The sequence below is a fragment of the Protopterus annectens genome, chromosome 16.part0 (genome assembly GCF_019279795.1).
Source record: "Protopterus annectens isolate FY-2018-M chromosome 16.part0, PAN1.0, whole genome shotgun sequence".
In the NCBI taxonomy this organism is placed as follows: Eukaryota; Metazoa; Chordata; order Ceratodontiformes; family Protopteridae; genus Protopterus; species Protopterus annectens.
Window position 1 is genome coordinate 367,861,049 of NC_056750.1, and position 23,012 is coordinate 367,884,060.

Below are 23,012 nucleotides of genomic sequence, written 5' to 3' on the forward strand. Positions count from 1 at the left end.
TTCCCATTCCAGGTCCCGAGAAGGAAATGAAAAGTTGGTTAGTTTTACGTATTGCCTTGGTTCTGTCTAAATAAAACCTCAATTGTCTGTGTACATAAAAAGAATGTAGACAGTATTCCCCTTTATTAGTAAAATTTGGGAAAAATACTGGCAAATCAATGGTCTGATTGATTGAAAAATCTGAAATAACTTTGGGGAGAAAAGAAGGGTTTGTCTGGAGTGATGCTCTGTCCTTGTGGAAGATTAAATAGGGCTTTTTAATGCATAATGCCTGAAGCTCTGAGAGTCATCTGGTTGATGTGATGGCTACTAGGAAAAGGGACTTCCATGATAAAAATTTGAGATCACACTTGGCTGCAGGTTCAAAAGGAGGCCGAATCAAGGACTGAAAAACTAACGTGAGGTTCCATGGCTCTGTAGGTTGTCTGATTGGAGGCTTAATAGGAGAGATCCCTTTAAGAAAGGTTTTGCATAACCGAAGCGAGATGAGGGGAGAATTATTCAACCCATCATGAAAGTTAGAGATAGCTGCTAGATATACTCGTATGGTAGAAGCTGCAGTTCCATCTTCGAAGAATTTTGACAGATATTGTAAAACTGCTGTAACTGGAGTTGTGTATGGGTCTAGGCTCCTTTTCTTAGACCAGATAGAGAACCTCTTCCGCTTGTCTAGATAGTCTTCTGGTGGATGGTTTGTGAGAGGCCAGGACAATGTCACTTACAGGTGAGGGAAGGCTATCCTGCCTGGCGATTAACTGAAGTGGAGAAACCAAGCTGTCAACTTGAGACTGGATAGGTTTGGGTGGCTGAACCCTTGGGGGTGAGAGATCAGGTCTGGAAGAGGGTCCAGAATCCACGGTCGACATAATTGATGAGGCCGAAGGAAGGTGAACTGAACTTGTCGAGGTCAAAAGTGAGCTATGAGGATCACTTTGCATCTCAACCGAATAGCTTTCTTTATTAATTGGGGAATCAGAGGGATAGGGCGATAGGCATATTAGCAGTCCTGTGGGCCAGTTGTGAATCAGACCGTCCCTCGGGGACTCCCCCTGTGGGGGGATTAGGGCAAAATAGCTGCTGCATGTGTTGTTTGACAGGGAGGCTAATAGGTCGCAGCAAGGCTGGCCCCAATGGCTGAAAATGTTTGCTGCTATGTTGGGATTGAGGGACCACTTATGGGGCAGGAGAATACATCTGCTCAACTTGTCTACAATCACGTTGGAATTCCCAGGGATTTGCATTGTTGTCAGAAAGCAGTTGGAAGCTATCACCCACTGCCAAATTCTCATGGCCTCTCGACACAGGGGTATGACTTGGTTTCTCCTTGCTTGTTGATATGCCAGATTGCCAACATGTCTGAGTTGCGGTCATCCCAGAAGGAAGAACAGATTGGAATGCTTGCAAAGCTAACAGCACCGCTCTCAGTTGTAGAACGTTGATATGTAGATTGGCCCCCAAAGTGGACCATGCTCCTTGGACCGTCTTTCCCTGGAAATGCCCCCCCACCCTATCAGGGAAGGTATCCCTGGTCACAATGGCTTTGGGTTGTGGGGATGAAATGGACGACTCCAAAGTTCTGTGTCTGGCCTCATCCACCAAATAAGGTCTTGCTTGCAACAGTTGGTGATCTGAATTTGAAAGCATAGAGGGTAGTAATTCAGAAACCATTGAGATAGCAGAAGCCATTGAAGTATTCGCATATGCAGGTTTCGCAAGAGGCACTATTGGTATGGAAGCTGCCATGGATCCTAAAACCTGAAGAACCTCCCTTGCTGAGGCTTTGTTTTGACAGAGTGTCACCCGGAGCTGGAGCCTTAATCTGTGAAGTCTGTGAGCTGGGAGAGACACCAGACAAGAATGGGTGTTGAAGACTGCTCCAATGAATTCTATGTTCTGAGTTGGAGCAGGGTTGGATTTCTCCCAGTTTATTGTTATCCCCAAAAATCTCACCAGGGAAACGAGTGTATTGTAGGGCTGTTACCCGAAGATGTTTGATGGGGACATTAAGGAGCCAAACGTCCAAATATGGAAATAACCGGAATCCTTGCAGTCTCAAGTGAGCTGTAACCACTGCTATGCACTTTGTGAACACACTGGCGGCTGCAGAGTCCAAACGGCAGGGCACTAAATTAGTAGTGATGGACTCCTAGCTGGAAGCGAAATACTCATGGAACGCTTGTCCATTTTGATGTGGTAATACGCATCCCGGAAATTTATCAAGCACATCCAATCCCCTTCCCTTAGAAAAGGGAGAATGGACTGAATCGTGACCATCCGGAATTGGTCTCCAGTCTGCTGTCTCTTTTGGCACCAAAAAGAATCCGGAGTAGAATCCGAATCCGCATTGTTCTGGTGGAACTGTTTGGATGACTCTCTTTTGATACAGCTTGTTTATTTCTCCAGCTGCTTCTTCCCTTTTACTAGGTGGAACGTCAGGAAGTTTTGTCACAAGTTTTGGATAAGTGATGAGCAGAATGGTATAGCCTCTGATTATAATCTTCTGCACCCAATGGTTGGAAGTTATTGAATGCCAGGCAGTGTGGAGCAGAAAGAAATGTCCCCCAACTGCTTCCAGAGGAGAAAGCAATTGGGCTGCTCTTCAGGAGAACTGGTAAGGCTGCCCAGAGAAAGAATCCCTGGTTACGCAGACCCCCTCTGCCATGGTGGGGGCGTCTTCCAGAATTGTTACCCCCTCTGCCCCTGGGGGTATCATCGCCACGTGTGGCTCGGAAAGGACCCTGAGATTTTTTATGCCACATATTTCTCCTCCTCTGGTTCCTGGAAAAGGAACGTTGAGGATTGGAATAACGTAGACCTACGGCAGAAAGGGACTTACCGTCCTGCTCACACCAGGCCAGGGTGTCTTTCACCTTGGGGCCAAAAAGGTAAGATACTTCGACTGGAACATTCAGAAAGGAAGATTAAAGGGTCCACAAAGTCACAGAGGCGCATTCAGGCATGGCGTCTCATAACTATGCCGGAACCCGTCGCTCTAGCTGCCTCTTCGGTTGCATGTGAGAGCAACCTCATGGATGAATTGAAGATAGATTCCAGGGTTGTGAGCTGCAAGGCAACTTAGTCCCTTACCTCGTCAGACACTTGTCCTGCAAGTGTTCCAGAGAGTTCGGAAGCAGTCTTTGGAGCCCCGTAAAATGTGCCAAGTAATTCAGAGACCGTATGGCAAAAGTCATTGAAGCAAAAACTTGCATCCCTACAGCCCCGGGACTCTGTTGGGCGAATGAACAGTATGACTCTCTTCGGCAAGGTCTTTTTTCGTGGCCGCCACCACCATAGCATCGACTGGTAAACCTCTTGACCAATGTGGGTTTTCCTCTGGGGAGGGGCAGTGTCTTGTCAGGTCTCCGAGGGATCGACTCAACCGAATTAGGGTTCTTCCAGGAGTGCTGCATCACGAGTTCTACCAGCTCGTCTGCAGGTGGGGGTCACCCAAGTGGTAGATGGCAGGGCACGGAAAGCCTGCAGAAACACATGGGGACCCTTTTCCGACATCGGAATCCGTATCCTCGGTCAGAGACTCTTCAGGGGAGTCTACATACTTCTTCTTGCATGATCTGTTCCGTGTGGGCTCCTGAGAAGTACTCTGCAGAGGGGGTGCCCTGTAATGGGGTCTTCTGTGACTTTCCTGCCCGGTGTCCTGGACCGGTGGCTTGTGTCAGCTGTAGCTCAGGGGGAAACTAGGTCTGGGGTTCCGACGTCTGTGGAATGCCTCTAGAAGCCATTGCCTTGTCCATAGCCCGGAAAGCAGGTCTGCCTGAAGAGGGATGGGAGCCCAGAACCAGGGTCACACCCTGTTCTGTCGAGCCCTCTCCCTTGGGTGGACCCTCAAGCAGGATCAGTGCAGCCTGGCACTGTTGACAAAACCGTAGAGACACTTGGAACTGTGCCATGAGACCAAGAGCCCACAGCCCAATCACAGGGTTGAGGAAGGCCCGGTTCAGAGGGGACCGAAGGCCAAAGAGACATTCCCGGAGTCCCAGTGAGGTCCACTACATGTTCCAAGACGGGGGGGGGGGGGTCTGAAAAGGATGTCTGAGCTGAAGACTTTGGAACCGGTATGATCAAAGGAGGAGAGTACAATGGAGTCCTTCGAGAAGCCAACCCAAGTCCTGCAGGTGGATGGGTCCTAGACAGAGTGGGTATCCCCCTGGCTGTCAGCAGCTGATCCACAAGATGCACCCCATCAAACTCGGGCTCCTGGTGGATCTAGTTGGATACTTCCGATGGGGAGTCAGGTCGTTCTAGGAATGGACTGTATACTTGCCCTAGAAATGGATCTGTAGATGGAGAGTAATCGGGTCCATGGTGTGGAATCTACCGGCACCTATGTTTCAAGTTTGGAGACCAGAAGAAGTGCCAAAATTATCGGGACCGTGAAAGGATTCTGTGCCGAAGTGGCAGTCAGAGCAGACACAATATTCAGTAGTAAGCGTAATCGCAGAGATAAGCATCGAAGACGTGCACTGTGCCGCAGCAGCACTCTGTGCCAAAGTCGTAGTAATCTTTGGAAAGTCAGTCTGTTCCAGAAACAGTATCTGAGCCAAAGCTGGCACCAGTATAGGAACAGTCAGAGTTGGAGCGGAAGGGGTCGGTGCCGATGAGTTGGACTTGTTTTCCAAAGACAATTTTGGTAACTTAGATTTTACAGATTTGCCCTGGTCACCCGATGATGAAGAGGGACCAGTGTGTGAGACCTTTTCTTATTCTTGGTTGGAAGGGGTGAGACCTCCGTCGCAGAAAGGGCCTCTGAAAAGGGCGACTTAAGGAGACCCTTCAGAATCATTTTTTTTTTGCGCTCTTTCAAGGTGTGTTGACTAAAACTTTGAGAGATCACACAAGGGGGATGCACCAATTGGTGGGGGCACCCGCAGACGATAAACACAGTTGTCATGGGAATCACTGTTAGCCAATTTACCCTTGCATATGAAGTACAATGTTTAAACCCCGATGTGCCCTTTTTGTCAGACATCATGAACAAAATGCACACAACAAATCAGATAAAAACTAAGTCAGAGTTTTGGTATATCTGTATCTAATGTGTCTATAGATCTGTTATATCTATGTCTAAATGTATGCAACAAAAAACTCACAGCAAGTTAGCTGAAAAAAAGGGAAGAAGAAATCCCAATGATGGTATTTAAGAGGTACCACAAGGGTAGGAAGAAAGGCCGTACCACCAGTGTTACTTAAAACCTACCAAAAGGGTAGATACAGAAGGGTAAAAAGGTCTATAAACAGCTTCAAAGTTTAAGAAATGTCACGATTACCAACAAGAAATGAGATATAGACAAAAAATCCAGAAAGGATATCAAAGTTTTCCACTTGGCTGAGAGCTTGGCTTGAACGAGGCTTTACGGCTACGCAGCAAATGAGAGCTGAGGTAACGGAGAAGGGCACTATGGGTGAGCTTAGTTTGAGATTTTTTTTGGCTGGCGCGAGCTTTGTATTAGGCCGACTCGGTTCCGAAGGCTCGGAATCGAACCTATCCGTGATGAATGGAAAGATCAACATCATCAGATCTATGGATATCTGGTGAGGTACATTTGCAGACTTCCTCCACCTGTACTACCTGTTAGCTTCACCCCGGCCCTCTAGCATTGCCCCTTTGTAGGCTGTTATGATCATCCATGGCAATGGACTGGACTTCAGACTCTTCCCTGTTGTCCATCTGATAAAAAGCAAGTGTCGTCATTTTTGAAGGTGTCTGCACCAAATACTTGAGAGAGTGAGGGTAGTGGGGGGTACAGGTTCATCCTTCACCACAAAAACATCAGGCAGATGACTAGTGGAAAAGGTGCTAGAAAACAAACCCTTTATCCCCTCCTCCCACTCCTGTGAAGGTTTTTCTGAGTACATATTTTGCTGACGTGTCATCATGACTGGTGTATTTTGGCTCAGTGTTTTTTAAAAGCTTATACAGGTCTTGCAAACAAGGAAACTTCTATGTTTTCAAAAAGGAGAAGGGGATTTTTTTCCAAGGAGGAGTATTGTTTGGGTGCTATAGGTGTGGATTATACCTCCCATATTCCCTTTAATTTGGATTGCAAGCCAGATGTGGAAGATTTTCTTCCTCTGAAGAATCAAAAGAATGAATTTGTTTGGTGAAACTATTTCCAAGATGAAGTAATTTTTTGAGGTAAAAAGGGAAGATTTCTTTTGCTCAGATATGTTGAGCTTGTCTTCATGGATATTTGAGATTCTGTCTTGTCTTTGCGTTATCAGTATACTACTTTGCCCTTTGGTCTATCAACATCACAAGGAGTATTCATAAAGTGCTAAGCACCTGGCATATCCTTCCACAGAGTCCAAGGATTGCACATCTGGCCTTATCTAAACAATTATCTGATTTGAGCTACTTGCGCTTCAGACTGCTTTGGACATTTCTGTGGATGTCACCCAGAATCTAGGGTTCACTTTCAATCTAAAGAAGTCCTCACTGATTCCTTCTATCAGGATGCTTAGATACCACAACTCATCCTTTCTTCCTTCATATAAACTAGTAATTTACCAAAGCTACTTTCTCAGTCTAGTAAAACTGAAGTCTGCCTTAGCCAGATAGGAGCTGTGATTGCTTGGAAAGTTGACCATTCAACATATTCTTTTTCTACAGGCAGTCGACATTCTCTTCCCATCTAAACATTGTTAGTAGAGACTCTAAGCAGATGTAGGATAGACCCTCACAACTTGTACATCAGTTCAGTATTTCTTAGACAGATTTGCTTATATCAGTACAAATCAATTGTGTGAATTTGTTCTTTTCCAGGATTTCTTGCAATCAAAACAAGCAATGAAAACAGATGCTTGTTTCAGTTACCTGGAAGGGAAAATTTTCTTGTATGCATTTTCACCTTTTTCTCTGATTCTTAAAGTAATTCAAAAAATAAGAAGGGACACTTTGAGGATGCTGCTGTTGTCCCTTTTTTTAATCAAGCCCATATTTTTTCTCTCGTCTTAAGGAGTAGGCCAACAGTTCTTATCCGTTTCCCCATGCAACAGACCATCAGATGCCACCAGCAGTTTCTTTCCTCATTCATCGAGTCTGTAGGAACCACACAACCTGTCTCATATCCATGACCAGTTGAGAGAGAGGGCACTGGTATAGCTTTATACTGCTGCCGGGGAGTGTGTCCTAACCCCTCTTACATAGCGGCAACCTTGCAGTCTCCAGAGTTGCTGCCAATGGGAGATGCATGTGCACTTGTATGCATGAGCAACCTCACAACCAGGACACACTCGCATTGCAGACCTTGTATGTCTCTTAGTACTGCTATTACCGTAAGCCTAGGATGGGTGAGCTAGGTTCAGCAGTTTGCTCCTGTTGTCCATCTGGGCTGGTCCCTCCAGAGCCTGTGCCACTGGCAGAACCTTGGTTGACTCGGGCACTGTAAGGGCTTTCTCCTTTTGTGCCATATGAGCAGGACTCCCTGTTCTTCTGTTGGTGGACGATGTTAATCAAGAGAAGGGGATCAGTAATACATTCCACTTTGCATATCCTGAAAGTAGTAGTATGTATGACTGGATTTTATTCATTTTGGTTCCAGTTTAATCAGGTTTTCTAACTTCTCTATAAAAAATACAGCACATAAAGACACCAGAGTGCCTTGTGTATCCAAGTGGAAAAGACTTTGGTGTCAGAATAAGAAGTTATGACCTGAGGTCAGCAGGGGCACACATGGCTCTTTATTGCCTCTGTGAGTTGTTCAAGCATGGCTCATCTTGTCTATCAGAGTGCATCCTCCAGCTATTTCAACTTGTTTGCCTCCGAGTCCTCTTTTTATCAAAGTCTAGTTAGGCCAGACTGTTCCTCAAGTGGGTTCTACATATCAAACCTCCAAGAAAGAGTGAATCATCTTTGGGATGTGAACTTCATGTTAGAAAAGCTAACTCTTCCTTCCTTTGCACTACCTGCCAATTTTTTTTTTTTTACTGCTTTGCCAGTGGCTTTAACTTCAGTAGAAGAGTTTGTAACTTAAGGTCCTTTTGTGCATGCCTCCATTTTTGTTTTTTTCTTGAGCATAAAGCAAGTTTTCAAACTAGTCCTTCATTTGTGCCTAAAGTAATTTCTAAATTTACTGTTTGTCTTTTTGGCTTCCTTTCTTTATTTCCAAACCATCAAAACAGGGATAAAAGTGTTCTGCATGCTTTAGTTGTTAATACACAACTCTGATCATAGAAAAGACTAAGAACTGAGAAAATCTGACTAGGTTTTTTTTTTTTTCTTTTGGGCTTGCCATTGTCTAAACACATTGTTTCTAAATGGATTTTTCTACTGATTTTCAATTCTGCTATCCAGATTGTAGAAAAGTCACCTGGAATTAAGGCCCACTGTACCATAGTAGTAGCTACTTAGGGGCTTTCATGCAGGTTGTGGCTTCTAAAACGATCCTTGAAACTGCTACTTGTTCCTCTATCTGCGTCTTCACTAAGCAGTACAAACTAGATTTTCGGTATGAAAAAGTGGCTTTAAGGCTGTCCTCCTTGACATCCTCAACTTGGACGGAGTACCCTCTTTCTCCACCCAGTCTAAGCTTTGGCAGTCTTCCAAGATGTAGAGAATACTGCATCAGTAATCTAATGAGCAATATAATACAATTTTGTAGGTAACTTTCCATAATGGTAGGTGTTCAGATAGATCAGTGCTGTGGCACCAGTAACTTCCCCTTCCTTTCGAGATGATATGGAAATATCCTTGTTAAATTTGGCCTTTTGTCTGGGGTGTAATATTCTCTGTTTTAACTTCTCCCTCCTCAAAAGTTCCTATGCAGGCAGGTTTTACCATTTTTAATTGTATATGTCAGGATTCCCCTAGTTACTTCAGGAAGTTAGTACTTTGTTTTTATTTTGTATTGGTGGAAGAAAGCTGTGATGATGGCACATACGAACAATTCTGTTATGCTAGCACAGTAGCTCTTGCCTAGGATGGATTTGCACCTTGAGGGGGCAGGATTGTAAGTTTTGACAGGCTGGTGTAACAGATGGTGCCTTTGTGGGAAAATTCCCAGATGTAAGGAATGCTGCATAGTGAACTGTTAGAACATCTATCATTATTGTAAGTTAACTATACATCTCTAATCTGTGGTAAGTTGATAATACAGCTCTACTTTTTTTGTAGCCTTTTGACCTCTAGGTTCCATTTATGGTAAGTCATGAAACACTGATGGCCTGTTTCTGGAGTTAAGCCGTATCCTCAATCTTTCTGGACAGTGATGCACCTTGCTTCCCCTTCCAGCAGCTGCCTACACCTACATGTTGGCTCTCTTTATCATCTTCTCTGGAAGGACCCTTACTGGATGAGGAAGGAATTGGCTCAAGACTGATTTTTTTTTTGGGGGGGGGGGGTGATGATTGGGAGGGACAGATGCAAAAAGCATACTGTGGATGTCTTCGAAGAGCTGAGGCAGTATATGAAAATGGTGAAGCATTTCAGGAAAGACTGTTTTATTTTGTCGTATCAGTTTTCTTTTTATTTTGTCAAAGTCGGAGAAGGCAATAAACTTGCTTAACTTCACTCTTTGTAAGGCATTCACAATTGTATTATGATTTACAGATGATGTAATAAATAGCTTGTTTTCCAAGGCTTATTCCAGTATGACAGTGGCCACTGCAAAGCTGATCTGCTTCATCCTCAGTCCATACCACTGCAAAGTGATCCATGGTATGCTGCAGTAGGACTCTCTGTTCACCTCAGCTTAGAAGAAATAGCTTGTTGGCTCAGTGCAGTCTGTCATGCAGCCATAGCTTTCTTTAATAGATGCAGAAGTTTTAAGTACTCATTGTAACAGTGTGTGTAAATAGTAGTCCCTGCTACAGGACTCATGCTACCAACCTGTTTTTACTTTATCCTGTTTTACAAAGTGGCATAAAATAAATGGAAAATTCTGCAAGAGTAAGGCATTATGGGAGTGCAGAGGGCAGCAATAGGCGAAGAACCTATAGCCATGGTAGATAAGTGAGATGAGCAGTGCCAGTGACAGGGCATTAGCTCTTGTTATGCAGCCAGAGCTGCTTATATTGTGGTGATTACTCATGACTTTTGTTTATGCTGTTTAATAAAACATCGGAAGTTTTACATGAATATGATGTATGCTTAGTGTTTACAACATTTGGTATGTTTTGCTTTTCTTCCCTACAGTGGATTGTGTCTGGCTCTGAGGACAACTTGGTTTACATTTGGAATCTGCAGACAAAAGAAGTAGTACAAAAACTGCAAGGCCACACAGGTAATTTTACAAGACTGCTGTAGTGAGAGTTTTATGAGAGTCTTTGCCTGCCAAAGCTGATTGTCATCATGCAGGTTTCTTACTGGTTTCTAAAATGTATTGACCAGAACGCGTCAGCTTGACACAGATGCATCACTTCTGTTTCACATGTTTATATTGTGCATAGGGTTACACCATCCCATATATATTATCTGTTTTAATAAAATCATTGGCATTTTTCCAGTACTGTTTTGTTAACATTGTTACCTTCAAGCATTTGCTTTGAGGGATGCTGCCTATTTGTGTCCCATGTTTTTTCAGGTTCTGCCTGCTAAACTTTTGATACTTCAAAATGAGTTGATTTTTCTTTCTTCTCGCAACACTAGTTGATTTTTCTGCTTTTTAAAATGAATACTTTAGAAGGTATTAACTTGTTAATATAAAAATGTGTGAAAATAGAGGAAAGGAATTAAACTACTCTTCTGTGTGTCTTGGCAGATTTGGTCGTGTGTGTAATACCAAAGATATGCAGACTTTTCATGCAGCAGTACACCATAGGAGGGAGCTAATCTAGTATTTTTGAGTTCTGAAGAGCAATTGTTTAGCCCCGTTTCTTTTTTTCAGATAGATGTTTCAGCAAAAAAATTTTAAGCAGCATCTGTGAAATTGCCAAGTATCCTTGAAGTCCATATTTTTTGTATGTCATGATTGGATGTGCATAAGCAATGATGTGGCAGCTCCTTTATCAGTTCTTTTTTTGCTGAACTGTAAGATTGAGGCTTGCAAATACCAGTGTAATTTTAACAACTTGAGTTCTACAGTTTCTCCATAAAGTTTATAACTTATACTAATTTTTCTCCCTGCCCATGGAATTTTCTGATGATTTTGTCTGTTGTATCTGTTTAAATAAAGATTCACTCTACAGACAAACTGTTCCTCCAAATGTTGCTGTGGCCAGAGAACAGGACAAGTTAGCACATTACTTTATCTTTGTGGATCCTTAAACAGAAGTGTTTTGAAGTCTTCAGAATTATTCAGTACAACTGATTTAAGTCATATGGTTAAGCTCATCTGAGAAAGACTGTTCATCGAAGTCTATGGCAGAAATGAACACACAAGCATAACTATTCAATGTCTTTGGAGTAATGAGGGATGGCTTGCTAAAGGGGGGGGGGGGCAGATGTTCTTCGTGTTTCACTGTTGCAGTCATTACATTTGGGTAATCTGCTGACAGGTTGCCCTCATTCGGCCTGAATACCAAAGTCTTGGGTCCTGTGTCGGTTGTTGTCTCCTCTTTCATGAAGTCAGGTCGTCAGGGGTATAAAACAAGCAGCCAACGTCATTTTCTTTAGTCTTTCTTGCCGTGTGGTGCCCGAAGCAGAAGCAGTTCGCAAGTGCCAGTCGGCCGACTCCTGAAATTTTCGAATTCGAGTTTCAGAACCGAAGTCTTCACTAAAACCAAGTACCCCGTTGGGGAAACTTTTTTCTTGCTCCATACCGATGTCAGTAAAAGTTAATAATTGCATTAGTTGTGGGAAGCAAATACCTCATAAGGATTTCCATTTATACTGTATTCCTTGTCTAAGCCCTGATCATAACGTGCCTAGCTGTCAGTTTTGTGCTAGATTTAACCAACGCACTATTAAGAGTCTGTATATCTTTGCCTCAAAATATTTTAGAAACAGATTTAACTATCCTGAAATGTCGTCGGATAGCAATCCGACTATCGGAGTACACAAAAAACGCAAAGAAAAGGACAGAGACAGACCAAGGTCCAAAACCGACGAAGCTTCTCCTAAGCCAGTCGCCGGTACTCAGTGAGGTGCTTTCACAACCCCTGATACCCACTACTTTCGAGTCGCATGCCCCTACCGAGACCCATGTGGAGTCCGGCATGCAGTGAGATTCTCTAAGTATTGTACCCGCAGATGTCTCTCCCTCGGATGGGTCCGGAGCTGCTGAGCAGGCACCAGCTTCTGAGGGTGTATTCAGGCCACAACATTTTTATATAAAACCAATGCCAGCTTCAAAATCAAAGACAAAAGCAACTTCTAAAGCTAAAAAACCAATGCATGAGCCACGTGCACAGGCCTCTATGCCCAAAAAGCAGATTATCAAAATGGCAGAAGACCTAATTACCTTGAGCAGGGGTTCCCAACCCCCTCCTGATAAGAGGCCTAGGCAATACACTGATTATGAATCTTCAGATCAGGTTTCTATTTCTTCTGATTCCTCTTCTGATCAGGAATTATCTGTACCACCCTATGAGGATTCTGATGCAGAGGAATCTTATCCCATCTGCATCTTCTCCTGAAGATTATTCCTTTGGAGAAACCTTGCATACTTTGAGGAAGCATTTTCACTGAGTCAAGATTTCTCAGAATCATAAAAGAGGCTCAGGGATTTCCTCCTTCTCCCTCAGCATAGGCCTTTAGCCATTCCTCCTGTTTTAGACATTGTGGATGATGTGTTTTCGGAGACAAGCTTCACTCCAAACTCCTTACCTCCGGCTCCTAGCAAGCCAGACAGATATTGCAGGGTTCCTGACTCTCATTAATTTTTATTTAGAAACCCTGCTGCTGACCCTGAAACTGTTTCACAGGGTCCAAAAGGTGCTAAGGCCTCAACAGCAAAAAATCCTACCCCCTCTGACAGAGATTCCAGAGAACTGGATAGATGGAGAAAGAAGGTTTATACATCTGCAACCTTGGCAATTAGGGCCTTAAACTGCCAGTTTCATATGCTCAAGTATCAACAACATGTTATAGGATTACGGAAACAGAAAATGATGATTTCCAAATGTGCAGAAAATAAAGAATTGCAGGAATTATTGCATGCAGCACAACAAGTTGGAAAGCATACTTTGCAATGTGGTTTTGATTCCTTAGAGGCTTCCTGCAGGGCCGCAGTTGCTGGATCTGTGATTAGGAGGCATGCCTGGCTAAAAGAGCAAAATTTGCCTGATCATGTTAAAGCTAAATTGCTGGATGCGCCTTTACAGCATGATACTCTGTTTGGCATTAAGGCAGAAGAGGTTTTAAAGAAAATGGAAGACAAAGCTAAGTCTATGCAAACTGTAAAAGACTTCTTACAAGTGCAGCCACCAAGATTCAGTAGACGCTGGCCTACAAAAAATTGGTCTTTTCCTGTGTCCGACAGAGCTCAACGGGGTAAATTCAGGCGCCCTAAAGATTCTAGATACCAGTCACAGGATTCTTACAGGTCAAAGCAATGGGGTGCTTCTACCTCCAAATCTGGAGGAAATAAAGCGCAACCCTACAGTAAACCGTCTCAATGACTTCCCTCTGCCATCACCAAACACTTATCTTTTGACAGCACCCTTAGGGGAAAATTAGCACTTTATGCTCAAAATTGGCAGTTAATAACCCAGGACAAGTGGGTGTTAAACATAGTATCTCAGGGATAACAGATTCCACTTCCACACTCTGCCAATTGCAAACGGTTGGCCAGATCTGCCAAAAAATCAATGGGCAGAGGCACAGAAACAAGTTACGTCATCCATGGATATGGGGGCTATTCAGCCAGTACCAGAACAGGAAAAAGGACAAGGGTTTTATTCAAGACTGTTCTTGCTACCAAGAAAAGACAAGGCCTGGCGCCCATTACTGGATTTATCAAGTTTGAACACATACCTGGACATTCCAAACATCAAAATGCTAACTTCGCAGCAGCTTCTGCCCATGCTGGGCAAAAACGCTTGGCTGGTGACATTAGACCTAAAAGAGACATACCTGCATATCCCAATAAGGGAATTGTGCAGAAGATACCTCCGTTTCAAGGCTGGCTTTATGCATTACCAATTCTCTGCACTGCCCTTTGGCTTATCTACTGCGTCCAGGGTCTTTACAAAGTGCCTGGCACCAGTAATTGCATTTTGCAGACAAAAGTATACAAATCTATCCTTACTTGGATGACTGTCTCATTCAAGCAGAGAACAAGGACATTCTTCTTCAGCATCTGGCATTTGTGAAAAGGCTTCTAACATGCCTAGGGTACACAAACGAAAAGAAATCACAACTGGTACCCTCTCAAAAGATAACATTCCTGAGTGCAAGCTTGAATACAACTGCCCAGATGGCTTTCCTCACACCAGACAAACAAAGGCAACTGACTACTTACTTCAAACTGATGGCAACAAAAACCCAGTTATATCTGCAAGACTAACTCTGCAGGCTTTGGGGTTAATGGCATCCTGCATTCTACTGATTCCATATGCAAGACCGCATATGAGGAAACTGCAGTGGTACCTAAAAAGTTTATGGAGTCAACATTGTCACAGTCTGGAAACCATGATTCCCTACCAACAGCAGGAGTTTCTATGGTGGGCAAAGGCATGTCACCAAAACATGGGACAGGCTTTCACTCTACCCCCTGCCAGCCAAACCTTAATAGACGCATCAGATTATGCATGGGGGCCCACCTGGCAGGAAGATGCATTCAGGGCATATGGACCCCAAAACAAATGCATCTGCATATCAACCAAAAAGAGATGTTAGCTGTTCAAAATGCCCTGACAGCCTTCAAGGACTTACTTCATCCAGGGCAACTATTGATAAAGCTGGACAACACCACGGTTATGTAGTACATAAACAAGCAGGAGGGGCACGCACTTATACCCCCTTTGCAGACTAGCCATGGCACTGTGGGAGACAGCCTTGACTTACCAAGTACATCTTCAAGCTCAGTTCCTGCCAGGAAAGCAAAATACTCTGGCAGACAATTTAAGCAGAAACCTTATGGACCCTCACGAGTGGAAACTAGATCCACAAGTCTTCAGCATGATAAACAAATGGGGGACCCCAGACATAGACCTATTTGCCCCTCCTCTGAATTATCAACTGGAAAAAAGTCTGCACAAGGACATATCACAGACTAGCATGGAAAGTGGGCGCCCTATCCTTCAGTTGGAAAAATCTATCAGTTTACTCCTTTCCTCCTCTGCCTCTTCTTCCCAAGGTCCTACTAAAAGTCAGACAAGAGAAACCATAGATGAGACTAATTGCCCCGGACTGGCCCCGCCAATACTGGTACCCAGTCCTAAGGAATATGTCTCAATTCCCAGCTTGGTACTTGCCTCAAATACCTCACTTACTGTCCCAGCAAAACAGTCAGATCCTGCACAATTGGCTCCAAACACTGAACCTGGCAGCATGGCTGATCATGTAGTTCTTCAAACAGCACCTCTCAGTAAAGCTGTGATGGATGCCATTTTGGAAGCCAGAAGGCCTAATACTAGAAAATCTTATACTGATAAATGGAAGAGATTCTGTGCTTGGAACCAAGCACAAGGAACTGACACAGCAGAGCCAAATATTCCTCAGATTTTACAATACTTGACTGAGATGCTTGACAAAGGCCTATCTTTTTCATCAATAAAAATCCATGCCTCTGCCATCTCGGCTCATTAAAAAACAGAGCCACCAATCTTTTCGCATCCTTTACTAAAGCAGCATCTTAGAGGGGGCCAAAAATTTAAGGCATCCCAGAAGATCACCAATTCCTGCATGGGACCCGAGTTATGTGTTGGAAAAGCTCACCCTGCCTCCGTTTGATTCAGCTGCTGCTACTGCAGATCTAAAGTTCTTATGGAAAACATCTCTGCTCCTGGCAATTACTTCAGCAAGAAGGGTCTCAGAGCTACAGGCCCTCATGGCTGTGGAGCCTTTTATCATATTTTACCCAGACAGGGTGTCCCTCAGGACCAATCCTTAATTTATGCCTAAGGTGGTTTCCAGTGTAGCTGTTAACCAAACTGTTCATCTGCCAATTTTTTATACAAATCCACAGAACAAGGGGGAGCAGATTCTGCATTCCCTGGACGTACACAGACAATTTTCTACTTGAGCAGGACTAAAGCTCTAAGAAAAACTGAGCAGTTTGCTGCAGGAGCAGAGGGAAAGGCTATTTCAAAGCAGACTATTTCAAAGTGGATAAGCCACTGCATTCATTTCTGCTACTTACACCATGGCAAACCGGTGCCCAAGGACATTCGGTCTCATTCCACCAGGGCTGCAGCTACATCAGCAGCTTTTCTCAGAGGGGTACCAACCAGACATTCTAGAGGCTGCTACTTAAGTTCTGTTCACACTTTTACAGAGCATTATCATTTGCCTTTCTACTCTAAGTCCAGGTCAGGCTTTGCCACTGGAGTTCTGCAGGGCCTTATAGCCGCCCCTAATGCAGTTTAGCTGCAGCTTCCCATCCATAGCTTTGGGATTCTACCCAAATGTAATGACTGCAACAGTGAAACACAAAGAACATAGTACAGTTGTGTACACTTACCATAAATGTAGATGTTCAAGTGTATTCACTCTTGGAGTCCAGGTTACCCGCCCGCCATCCCCCTTCTATTCTGGAGTTTCTCTTTCCTTCACTATCTTCCACAGCCTTTGTGGTGTATTTGCTTGTAGATGAAGGTAAAGTTTGTATTGCTGCATGTAAATATAGTTTATATATATATTTTTGCTACCCATTTGGGGGGCACCTGACATCTGGGCCAAGAAGAACTAAAGAAAATGGCATCGGCTGCTTGTTTTATACCTCTGACGACCTGACGTCATGGAAGAGGAGACAGCAACTGACGCAGGACCCAAGGCTTTGGAATTCAGACCGACTGAGGGGCAACCTGCCAGCAGATTTACCCAAATGTAATGACTGCAACAGTGAATACACTCTTAACATCTACATTTATGGTAAGTGTACACAACTGTACTTTACTGATGGAAAATGAAGCTCAGTACTCAAGGGAATCATTGTGCATTCTGTTTCCATCATAGTTTCACTCTGTAAATAACCTTTTTGCTATGCCAGATCAAATAGTACTTGACCTGGGGGATGAGCTTCAAATTGTAGAAATAGCAAGGAGATAAAAGATGTAAAAACAACACACACTTAAACCATTACCCTTTTATTTCTATAAAGTCATCCTCTAGCTGCAAAAATGTAGCCGCTCATCGCTTCCAGCTGCTAACGTATTCATGTGAAGTCCAGTATATGACTATCTCCACATTTTTAAATGACTACAACTATTTTCCTTTTTCTGGATTACAGAGTTACTTTAAAGATGGGAAAAGATTATGAAGTAGTCTGACAATGGGTTTAAAGATTTTTCCTGAGTGGGTAACTCTAATCCCGTTTCAGATTTTAGATTAGTAAGGCTGGCACACAGGTAGAGCTGTATTACTGGTCAGGTGCCTTTTAGGTTTACAGTTAATAAAGCCCTTTCACTTTGTCATTTATAAGGTAGGCAGTGGCTGAAGTTGATGCAGCCTGCATTTGTTGGTATTCCCCTGCTATGTTTATGTAAAGTAAAACCTCACTGTATTACCTTTGCCCCACCCCTGCAGGTTTGGCCCACGTCTAACAAAGAAAGTCCCTGAAATACACACCTGGTGGGGGGTCTTGTATCATAATGTTTTCTGTAAGAATAAGCTAAATGCTGTAAGTTGCATCCGTTAGTGCAGGGGTCTGCGACCTACGGCTTTTCCAGCCCTCTGCAGTGGCTTTTCTATAGCTTTGAAAATTAATGTCCTGATTTTTGCCTCATATTTTTGGTCAGTTTCTCATAAAATTGTGGTTTTATGGCAAATCCTTGAGGGCTGAAGTCAGAAAAAAAGTCATTTGAGTTTGACTTCATACCCTTCAGAAAATTCATGCTAATGCAAAATCTGTTATTCTATGAACTTTCTAAGTTTGTAAGAGCAATGTTTAAAAAGTGTCACTATTTTTGGGCCTTTGAGCCCCATTATTTATGGCTTTGTCAATATTTCTTGTTCTAAGAGGTCGAGTGACAGACACACACACACACAGCGATCGAGCAATCCCAACAAAGGAAAAAAAAATAGGGATAGATTTTAAATATTGCTCTTATTAACTTAGTTCTTTTATATTTAGTATAATAACTATATATAAAACTTTGTATGCTTTATCTTCATTTTAGGGCTCAAATAGGTTTTGTGGCTCCCAATGAATTTTATTTAGTGGTAGAGGGGCCAAAATGGCTCTCTTGACAGTGAAGGTTGCAGAACCCTGCTTTAGTGTGACACACCTTCATTTAAGCCATCTAGGTTGGGAGAGTCTTCCATAGTGGAAAGAGATGTTCTGATTTTTATTCCCTTAAGGTAAGGAATTTGTTTGAGCTAACCAGCTTTATGTAATAGAGGGACAAAGCCCTGACTTTAACACAGAACTTGGGTTTGAGTAAAAAAAAAAAAAAAAAAAAACTAGACACTGGAGGCGCTTGCTTGGAAGGCAAGAGGTGAACAGCAAACATCACTCTCATATCCCAGGAAGATAGCCTTCTTCACTGCAATATTAACTCCTAGCAAAGGGACAAGTGGATGCAGCAAGGCAGCTTTAGAGAAAGTAGCTTGCATGTAGCATGTTCACACACTGAAGCTGAGGTTGGTGCACATGAGTTGTGTATTTGTTTGTGAATCTTACTTGTCCTGGCTGCTGCATAGCATTGGGAGTTTGGCAAGGAGAAAAAAAAAAACAGGGCTTACTGAAGATGGCAGCATTGCTGGCACCAGTCTGTGTAGATCTCCAATCCAGATATATTTGTTTATTTGTACCACTCTCTGCACTGTACCCATTTGGGTGTAACCAGTAGTCTCTGGTGTATGCTAGACCACAGGCTAGAAGGATTGAAGAAGTGCTGCAGTTGGATGTTTGGTTAATGTGGTTTGTGGCAAAAAAGATTCAAGAAGAGAGTTTGAGTCTAGTAACCAAGAACAAGCAAATGGTCATCCTGTTTAAGTATTCTTTTTGCAGTTTCAAATAACAATTACCATGAAGTTTGTTGTGGCTCGAATTGCTTATTTTAAAGTCTGTTTAGCTTAGCCCCAGGAAATCAGTACTAGAGACTTGAGGTCTTTGGAATTCCATCATGAGCAGAATATCTTTTAGGTAGTAGTAAGGTCTTTATCTTATTTGGAGTTGGTTATCATCCCCTAAAGGTCTGACTGTTGACCTTTTCCTGAGAAGCGGGCTTCCACAATACTGTGTATGCAGGAGGTCCGGGCAGATGGTGTACTTAAATCTCCCCAAACTCAAGGCTAAAGTGAGGTCTACTTGCTTATCAGCAAGGCTTTTTTCATCATCATCCTTAGCCTTTCTCATGCTTTGTAGGTTATTCCTAAAGGTAGTTTTCCATTGTAGGCCTCCATTGACCTGCCCTTCCTTCCCCAGTTTGAACCCACCAATTCTGCTGGAATTAAATTAATGTCTTGGAAAACTTTTTTTTTTCTGTTGGCCATTATATCCATTAGTTGAATGTCAGATTTGTAAGACTTGTCCAAATTCCCATACATTCTATTTCACAAAGCAAGGTTATTGCTTTGAACCAATCCTTCCTTTATGCACAAGTGTGTGGACAGGACAAACTTAAATATGCAAGTTATATACTTAACCAGAACAATACGTTTTAGTTGGTTTCGGTCTGTACATTGGAAATGATCCTCCCTCCTCTCCTTCTCCAAATTTCCCTGTCCAAAGGGACCTAGAAGAGTACCAGAGGCCTATAATTGGCTGTGCTAAATTGTCACTTATCCTGAGTGATTGTTTTTCTTGTCATAAGCTTCTTGTTAGGCTATTTTGCTCGATCTGGAGAAATAGCTGAAAGCTGTTTATTCTGGGGTAGAGGTGGAAATAAAGCTAAAAACAGTTCTTGCACCACTGTGCAAGGATGCTCCCCCTACACCTGCTTCATTCATTCCATCCTTCACTTGGTGTACTTGCCCCTTATTCATCCTCTGGAGTTCCCTGAGTAAGCTGAGGCCAGCATGGATTTTAAGGGCGGCCTGAGGGGTAGAGGCAACAACTGCTTCTTTTACTTGGGGAAGAGGTTAATATGACCTACTGATATTTCCCTGCCCCCATGCCTGTATTCATCGACAATGTCTGAGGGCTACTCCCTTCTGTGGACCACATCTCCTCTCAGGGTGCATCTTAGAGTGCCTTCTCCCCCTGGATGTGCATAACCATCCCTCTTTGTTAGTGCCTCAAATGTCTGGGCCACTAATCAAAACCAAGTCACCAAAGCTGTAGTTAAGGCTTTATCCCTCTATGCCACTGGGCTAGTCAGTATGCAAGGATTTTGGTGGTGTAAGAGGTGTGGCAGCCAGCAAATCTTCATATCTGTCTTGCATTGCAGTACCGTGAATCTTGCATTTTTAAGATTCAAGTCTGTTAGTTGGCCTACTTCTAGAAGCCAGATTAATACCTTGTACGGGGATTTTCTTATCCTTTAAGTAGAGCTAATATTTTTTAATTTCTGATTTTGATACAGAAGTGTTTATCAATGTAAAAAATGGTCTTTTATGGAAAGCAAGAGAACAATGTGGTGATAGTTTCATCCTGAGTAGAATCCATAAGAGAAAATAGTCTCTCCAGGAGTTTGCATTCAAAAAAGGGCCTCTGTGAATTTTCTGCTGAAAAATAAACATTCTTACAAGAAATGAGTTGAAGCTTTAAGGTAACTAAAGATGTCCCTTTGGCTGACTCTGTTCTTTCTAGGTCCAGTGATTCCTGGTGTGGAAGAGGCACTTTTGCAGTTCCTTTCACCAGAATTAGTTTTAGCTGATGCCTAGGGTTTAATGGCTCTGTAGGCCACCGCACCTTAAATGTCACATCCTCCTGAACTGATGCTTCTGTTGCTCCTTTGGTGTCAGAGACTTGTATCTTCATTACAAAAGGGGAGAGGTGATATTCCCACTATTCGTCTTCAGGAAGGTTACCAGGGATCAGGTCAAATTGTACTTATTTCACCTGCTATGATATACAGAGCACCAAGGACCAAAATGGTGACAACCAGTTTGCGTTAGCCTAGGTTGCACAGCACTTTGGTTCCCTTTTTCTTTCAATTTCCTGCTGAACAACTTTTCCAGCTGGCTGAAGAGATCATATCTTTCCTGTAGTCAGAGCAGCCAGCACTGGAAATCTGAGGTATCTGGAATCCCTTCTGAGAAGAAAAGTGTGATGAAAGCTGCTGTTTTTTTAACACCTTTATTGAATTATCACTTGACATAGGCATATTTACATAAAGTAATCTAGATGTATTGTTAAAATTAAACATTATGCTTCACATATATTGCTGTATATCATATAACATCACATAAATTATTCAATTCCTGACCCTTTTTTAAACAAAAAACATCTTTATTAAATCATCACTTACAACATAAGCAATCATACATTTATATAAATAAAAACAAACCACACCGACACAGTCCTAGTTGCAAGCATTTTACACCACAAATCATACTGAGACACTCCCATTTGCAAACATTGTACATCACTTGCAATCTACCCAATAATTTTCAGTCAAACATTACATTAGCTAATTTAATTCCTGCCTATTGTTCCCACAGTTACTGTTTCCTTTGTAATTTGCTCCTACCTTTTTCTACTGATCTCAGTTCTAGTTGTTTTAACTATTTTACTGTATTCAATACTTCTAATATAGGCAATTCCGATTCTGTATCACAGCTCAGAAAAATCATCTCCCTCCTCACACCAATCTGCCCATCCAGCCTCTCCGACAGTGCATCCCGCAGGGAATCCTTAGACTGCCAACTCACTGCACTCCAGAAAATATGTTCCCAGTTATCTTTCTTCCATGTCACACCTCCAGCATTTGCTATCTACCTGAGGAAAAATTCTTTGGAGTCTACTTTGGGTATAAAAATACGTATGTAAACAATTCCAGGCAAAGATTCTAAATCTTATAGACTTTGTTGCACATTTGGGAGATGTGCCTCTATCCCCCCATTGTCTCTTTGTGAATTGCTTATCCAGTCTCTCTTCCCAGTCCTTTCTACCAGTGCTGGGCTTTCATTTAGGACCCCTCCATTTCTTAGTTTGCCTATACTCTGATATCAATTCGTGATATGGAAGGCAATCTGTAACCTGCAGTCCAAATAAATTATTGGCATCTTCCCATTTTGTCATCTTTCCCCCTCTAGTTATTTGTTACCAATACCTTGGATGTTCTTCGTGTTTCACTGTTGCAGTCATCACATTTGGGTTATCCCTGCCAGGGTAGCCCTTGGCCGGCCCGAATACTAGAGGCTTAGTATTTCTGCGTCGCTTCAGGACTGACCTCAGGTCGTCAGTAGTATAAAGTAAGGCACCCGACGCCATTACACCAGTCTTTCTTGCTGAGGAGCCTGAAGCAGAAGCAGTTCGCACGAGTGCCGGTCGGCCGCTACCTGAGTTTCGTCTTCCAAATTGAAGCTGAAGTCTTCTAAAGCTAAGTTCCCCGTTGTGGATCCTTTTTTCTTGCACTAACCGATGTCAGAAAGTTAACAATTGTCTCGCCTGTGGAAAGCAAATACCATACCGAGACTTTCATTCTTACTGCTTCACTTGCTTAGGCCCAGACCACAACATCCCTCGCTGTTGCTTTTGTGCTTTGTTTAACTTCAGAACTGTATGTCGTTGGGCACTTATTGTAGCTAGATATTTTCGCTTACAGTCCTTGAATTCTGATATGGCTTTGGTAAGTCATCCGACAGCAGATCTTCCAAAAAAAGTAAGGATAAAGACAGACCGCACAGGTCCAAACCTTCCGACAACACTTCCATTAAGCTAGTCAGTTCTCCGGTCCTCAGTAAGGCGCTTTCGCAGCCCCTGATGCCCGCTTCTGTGGATTCACAGGCCACTACCAAGACCCTTTAGGAGTCTGGTATGCCTCAAAACTCTTCTTCGACTATGGATCCTGCGGTTGTCTCTCCCTTGGATGGGTCCGGAGTCGCTGAGCAGGCACCGGCTTCC

At 43.0% G+C, this 23,012-nt stretch overlaps 1 protein-coding gene across 1 annotated transcript in view; it reads left to right on the top strand.

The window, feature by feature from the left end:
* WDR5 (WD repeat domain 5) overlaps nucleotides 1-23,012 on the top strand; it is a 1,892,625-nt gene that overhangs the window by 1,696,287 nt on the left and 173,326 nt on the right. Inside the window, exon 14 of the mRNA XM_044058043.1 lies at nucleotides 10,151-10,238. Coding sequence (XP_043913978.1) covers nucleotides 10,151-10,238 — 88 coding nt within the window. The remainder of the gene's footprint in view (nucleotides 1-10,150; nucleotides 10,239-23,012) is intronic.